The sequence below is a fragment of the Rhynchophorus ferrugineus genome, unplaced genomic scaffold, assembly GCF_030347505.1.
Source record: "Rhynchophorus ferrugineus isolate W39M unplaced genomic scaffold, kcgeb_rfMv2 rfM4, whole genome shotgun sequence".
NCBI classification, from domain to species: Eukaryota; Metazoa; Arthropoda; class Insecta; order Coleoptera; family Curculionidae; genus Rhynchophorus; species Rhynchophorus ferrugineus.
Window position 1 is genome coordinate 32,617,906 of NW_027472583.1, and position 6,409 is coordinate 32,624,314.

Consider the following 6,409-nt stretch of genomic DNA (forward strand, 5'->3'; position numbering starts at 1 on the left):
CTGCTGGACTCAACCAAGTTGATAGATAATTATTTTTACACTGAAAAAAAATTATAGTAAATACTGTAAAAACTATCGTGGGGTCATATAAAGGAAATTTGGGAAGCTCGCAAGGAGAAAAACCGATAAAGCCAAGCAGGTATTTTGTCTCTGCTTTGGACTGTATATACTGATTCTCATTTTGAGCAGTTTAGGAAGCTGATCATGATCCCTTAAGAATTATCCACTTCTTTAAGCATCTTTGACAATGATATGATTAGATACTGGTAAGTGTGAACTAGTATTTGCCAAGAAGTTGTCTCTCCAAGATTTTAATGGACACAATGATGCTACAAAATACATGACCGATATGTTGATACAAATGTTGAGCCTTCTAGCATTCTTCATGGTATAGTTCGTACTGCCTGCAGTGCAATTCGTGAAAAAATACTTAGAACATGTATCTCCTCCAAAAAACTTACGGAAGTTATGCCTGCGGTGTTCATTACACGTATTTTATTCAGATACTATTTGGAAAGAGGTTAAGTTGAGAAAGTAGCCAAATCTATAGGAAATCTAAATCATAGGCGGAAATTTTTACATAGAGACAATTTGTGGGGTATCGACAAAATTTGTAACGGCATATGGAGCCCACTTTGAACATATTTTTATTTCACTGTATAACAATCATGTTTTTTTTTATCAAAAAGAAGACCGGATGCTTTTTATACACTCAATATATAAATACAATAATCTGTCATAATCAGTAAAAAGCATTTCGTTGCAAAATATCTAAAACAAATAAGAACCTTCGCAGAATTGTCGATTAGCAGTTCTGGCATTAAAAGGAGTCAATTAGGACTAGAATAAAATGTCGAAAAAAAAACCAGAACGATCATTTTTCTATACATCGCTAGTTACACATGTATCTAATCAATTGAATAATTACTGCAATTACTAGATACTTTAAAATGTATTCGGTCGATATGTGGGTCATACGATGCGAGAGCATCGTACCTTAAATGTTGAGAAAAATTTTCGCTATTTTGTTTCGAATTAATTTTTTCGCCAGTCGCACGATCGTGATTAGTTTTTGCCCAATCATCGTTTATTGGATAAAAGGTGTATTTTTTTGCAATGTTTATTGCAAAACCTTGTTAAGGGTCAATTTTATATACAGACTAGCTGACCCGACAGACTTCGTCCTGTCAAAAAGATTTGTAATGTGGCAGTTTTTGTGCCTACGTATTTTAAAAAATTCTCCTGAACAGAACCATCACCCTGGTGATAGGGCGTTGTGAATAAAAAATAATTAAATAAAACATATATAAGGATTGAAAAGTAAGTAATCGCTTTATTGTTAATCATGTGAATCATAATTATTATTATTATTATCATTATATTGCTTTGTGGTATACGATGTTTTTTGTTTGATTACCTGGCGCATAGATAAACAAATCTGATGGTTTTCCAACACGGGAACAGGCAACATACAATTGACCATGTGAGAAACATGGGTTTTCTAGATTAATACCACAAACACTTAATGATTGCCCCTGGGACTTGTTTATAGTCATAGCAAAAGCAAGCCGTCAACATGTCTATAGGAAATTTGCCATTACCAATGTCAATGAGTTGTTTAGAGAATATGTTTCCAGATTGGTCATTTTGCAACTCGACACGCATATTCTTGCTTAAATGAAGTACTTTAACATGTTTCCACAAATTGGAGGACTTTAGACATGCATTGAGTTCATCAGCTGGCGTTGATCGTGGAATCACTGGCAATGTTTGACGAAAATCTCCTGCTAATAAAATCATTGCACCACCAAATCGGTTATTATTGCTACGTAGATCTTTTAAGGTTCTGTCTAAAGCCTCCAAAGATTTTTTATGTGCCATCGTGCATTCATCCCAAACAATCAATTTACATTGCTGCAAAACCTTTGCCATTGCAGAGTTCTTCGAAACGTTGCAGGTTGGAGTTTCATTGCTTTGCATATTTAATGGCAATTTTAGTGCTGAATGGGCTGTTCGACCACCTTCAAGCAAAGTTGCTGCGATTCCCGACGAAGCGAGTGCAAGTGCAATTTTATTTTGTGAGCGAATTGTTGCTAATATTAATGAATTAAAAAAAGTTTTTCCTGTACCACCAGGTGCATCTAAGAAATAAATCCCTCCAGTTTCATCATTTGTTACTTTCATAAGAGTTTCAAATACATACTTCTGTTGTTCATTTAACAGTGGAAGATTTGTTTGAATTTATTCTTTCAAAGCGTTGAGATCATACAGTCTTTCTCGATGCAACTCTTGGTTAAAAGCGTCATGCATTGGACGATTGGGCGCGGTCAGGCCTAATTGAATTAATAGTTTGTTTGACATTATCAAGCACATGTCCTCAATTGAAATCAATGCTTCATTGTAAATTTCTTCACTGATTTGTATATTTGGATTTCCCATTCTATTCCGTATTTGATACAAAATATCATCACACATATAATCTTTGTACTTCATCCACAAATCAATTGGGTTTGATGGGAAGCATGTAGATATGATTATAGAAAACAATGTTCGTATTTGATGAGTGTGTGATGATATTACAGCATCATTGAGAGTTTGATCCCAATGAGCGTCATTTTCAAGCAATTGCAAACGTTGACAGGCTTCTCTGTAGGATCCACACAATTCACCATCAACAGTTCGTAACTGTTGGAATGATGTTGGGCCACGTACATTGACTAATAGCAGTCGTAAATAAAAACATTCATCATTGCTTGGATGTACTGAATAAATCCGGCCAATCGCATCGGTGGAATATACATCTGTATATCCTGGAACTGGTTTTCCTTGTTTCCGTCGTATAAATCTCCTTGAGGATTGATTCCAGGTATAATATTTTGGCATTTCAGAATATAGCAATGTTTGTGCGAAATCATCGTTTTGGCATGTCTCAAAAAAACTGGTTAATGTAGTAGATGGTGGCTGAGCAGCTCTTTGTACTGCGTTCTGTGCTGTAAAATACACTCTTTGTCCATTTTCTAAATGCACAGCTAAGTGAACAACAGAAGGGTGTCTCTCATGAATAGGAAAAGAAAATATTCGCCAAACTGCTTCATTACTACTGACATAGCGGCCCATTTGGTATTGGGTAACTTCATCATTAGAATTCTCTGCACCAATTCCAATCACAGCCATATCACTCCCTTTGGTTACATATTTGCAAATGTATTTAATCGATTTCACTGAATGGCAAGATTCAACGTTGATGTGTGCTTTGAATGTCTTTGATAAAATGGGTGAATATGGAACAATCCAACGATTATCTATTTCAATATCTTGTTAATTTAATTTGACAATTGTTGATTTTCCATTGTCTGCTGTCGATCTGCGACGATACAATGGATAACCGTCATTACCAGTAATTGTTTCCGATATTAATGTCCGTGGATATCGTTTTGAACATTTACCATCCATCATACACGGTGAATTTTGATTAAGAGTTCCACAGGGACCATGTATCATGTTTTTGATAACTACCTCATGCAATCCAGGATCTACTTGTACATTAGGGATTTCAGCTGATATCACTGCATCAACTTCATTTGGCCTTATCTTTTCAACCAACCAAATCAAAATGTGTGCATGTGGCAATCCTCGTTTCTGCCACTCCACAGAATACATCCAGCAGCGTGTCTCACCAAACACATTATGTTTTACGATGAAATTCATTAAAGATTTCAACTTTTGTCTAAAGACTCTGGCTGTAATATCATGACGATCAATGGATGATTTCCCAGGTAATAACTCCTGCTTAATTTCTATCCATTGCGAATTGAATGTAAATGTGATGAACAAATCTGCTGTACCATAATGACGAACATACGACATGGCATCTTGAGCATATTCGTGCATATGCCGAGGGCTTCCGATGTATGTTGCTGGAAGAATAGTCATCCGACCGACATTCTGTGCATTTCCATCAGTATTAATCGCATCTCGAAGGTGAATATACTCTTCAGATCGGAGTTTGGTTTGATTCAACCTGATGAATGTTAATCTCTCCGTTTCAATTTTAACATACATGTCATCAACATATTTGTAATATAATCGCCGACATTTCAATATGTGATTATCTGCATTTTCCCGAATCATTAGGCGGTATGAATAATAGTTCATTGAACTGACTTTTTTGTTGGTTTCAGAACCTGTAAACAGATTTTGTTTTAATAACATTCAAATATAAAATTAAAATACATAATATAGTGACTGAGATATTATCGCCATAGCTAAACTAATATTTTAGTTACCTGTAATGGGATTTATCATTTTTATTGATAAATCGTAGCCATCTTCACCTTGCCAAAATATAATGGGATATTGCAGTGCATCATATGAGCGGTGTGTTTCCTTTATAGGTTGTAATTGAAAATTCCGACGATGTAAAACAATATCACGGGATTCCAAGTTTTCTCCAACTACAACGATAGCAACTTCATCAATAGTTGGTGCATTAAAACGTCTTGTATGTTGACCTGCAGGTGTTTTATCAGCTCTGATTACAATTTTGTGATTATCGGATGGCATCAGATCCAGGGCAGTTTTAAACAATATAATCAATTGATTGTGTTGATGAAATAAAGTTTGTAATTGTTCTACAATAGACCTTTTTACTAAATTGTTATGTGCACAACGCAGATCAATTTCTTGTGGTGAATTGCCCATAAAATAAATTTGCAGGAATTTGTTGTCGCTATCTGACACTGGTAACAGTGAACCTGCTCTGTGATATATTTGCCCTTGTATCTGTAAATAAAAAAAATATTATGGTGTGGTATAAATTAATGGATTGTCAATGATCAAACTTAAATAATATTTGATCTTAAAAAGTATATATTTAGTTTTAACTAATATCTATCAAATATAAAATATAATAAAAGTGTCACTGAAACTGAATCACCATATAATATGATGACTAAGTGATATATTTCGTAATGATTAAGAAATTGAAGATTAGTAACACATCTTAACTTTGGTGACAGAAAATTTTGTTCGCTAAAATAATTATGAGTAACTGCTATAATACATACCTTGAAAGTTGGCATAAAATTTTCCCGAACTGCATTTGTTGCCCCAAATGAAGTCATTTGAAAGCAATTGTTATATTGTTGAATATGTGTCAAAAAGTGTATAGAATCTGTTCCTATTCCTGAAACCAATGAGTACAATGGTTCTGGTGGTGGATCCAATTGTATCAATTTCACTTTACCATTTGCGCAACACAATCCATTGGCATCGTTTTTGTATTTTAATGCCTTACAGTGTGAGCAAACCAAGTTCATAGAACCAATAACAACACATTGGTAGTTACTGTAGTCAATTGACACATCGTAACTGAAAGCAGCTGGATTCAAACTTGCGCGATTATTAGTTGAATGTCGCGCTCGCGCTTCACGCGTTTGTGATATCCGAATTCTTTCACGTTCATTTCCGTCGTCACGTTCTTGTGCAGTACGATTAGATCGGTAATTAGCTTGGTTTATAGCATTTCTGGTTCTTCTACCTAAATTGCTTCGTCTTATAGGAGGCATATCAAATATAAATTATTTTTTCACTAATCACGAACTAAACAAACACTAACTAACTAAACACTCTGCACAAAACACGATATACGAATTTGTTTCGTGTATCAGTTGACAATTCATCTGTCATCTGTCAAAAGTCATCTGTAACAGACAACTTTTTTTTTTAAATTTGATATGACTTGAACTCAAATCCTTTTAAGCCGTACGAATTGTTTTATTTATTTAAAATTTGAATTAAATTTTAAACAAATAAAAAATTTTAAATAAATAAAACAATTCGTACGGATTAAAAGGATTTGAGTTCAAGTCATATCAAATTTAAAAAAAAAAAGTTGTCTGTTACAGATGACTTTTGACAGATGACAGATGAATTGTCAACTGATACACGAAACAAATTCAAACAAAAAGGGCTATTTTTAGGGTTTTTCCAGCAATAATTCTAATTTTTCTCGCCGTAAAAACCATCCCTGAACTTCAACGAACATTTTAAAAAAGGATTTGGCCAAATTGGTCCAGGCGTTGTTGAGTTATGCGCTTAGGAACATATTTTGCGATTCATTTTTATATATAAGATTGAATAAGTTTTGTAATAACTAAATGACTTAATTGTCGCAAATGTTTTCTTCGCGCTATATTTTGTGTCTTTCATTGATCTCTTAGAAAATATTTTAGAAAAGTAGCGTATGAGATGGCAAATTGGTACCTTATACAAAAGCAAGTTTTCTTCATCATAGCTGGAGCTGGGAAAGTGAGTGTACAATAGCAAGAATATTACTTATTTATTTATTTGGGTTCTTTGTTTAATCCTAGCGAGGCCTACTAACCTTAGTGGCAGGATCTCAATCATT

The 6,409-nt window shown here is 34.2% G+C and overlaps 1 protein-coding gene across 1 annotated transcript; it reads right to left on the reverse strand.

The window, feature by feature from the left end:
* Positions 1-231: 231 nt before the first annotated feature.
* LOC143196343 (uncharacterized) lies at positions 232-5,637 on the reverse strand. Its single transcript, XM_076404008.1, has 7 exons — positions 5,246-5,637; positions 5,067-5,185; positions 4,512-4,782; positions 4,287-4,454; positions 3,785-4,184; positions 462-472; positions 232-404 (listed from the first exon to the last, which is right to left on the reverse strand). Exons 1-7 carry the CDS (start codon positions 5,565-5,567, stop codon positions 232-234), a joined length of 1,464 nt encoding a protein of 487 aa, XP_076260123.1. The 5' UTR covers positions 5,568-5,637.
* Between the last annotated feature and the right edge of the window lie 772 nt (positions 5,638-6,409).

Bases quoted from the DNA above. Each gene is read 5' to 3' on its own strand.
- LOC143196343 (XM_076404008.1), bottom strand. From the start codon at position 5,567: ATGCCTCCTATAAGACGAAGCAATTTAGGTAGAAGAACCAGAAATGCT. The intron at 4,783-5,066 runs GTATGTATTATA...TTTTATTTACAG, and splicing joins ATTTTATGCCAACTTTCAAG to ATACAAGGGCAAATATATCA. The intron at 4,185-4,286 runs GTAACTAAAATA...ATCTGTTTACAG, and splicing joins AATGATAAATCCCATTACAG to GTTCTGAAACCAACAAAAAA.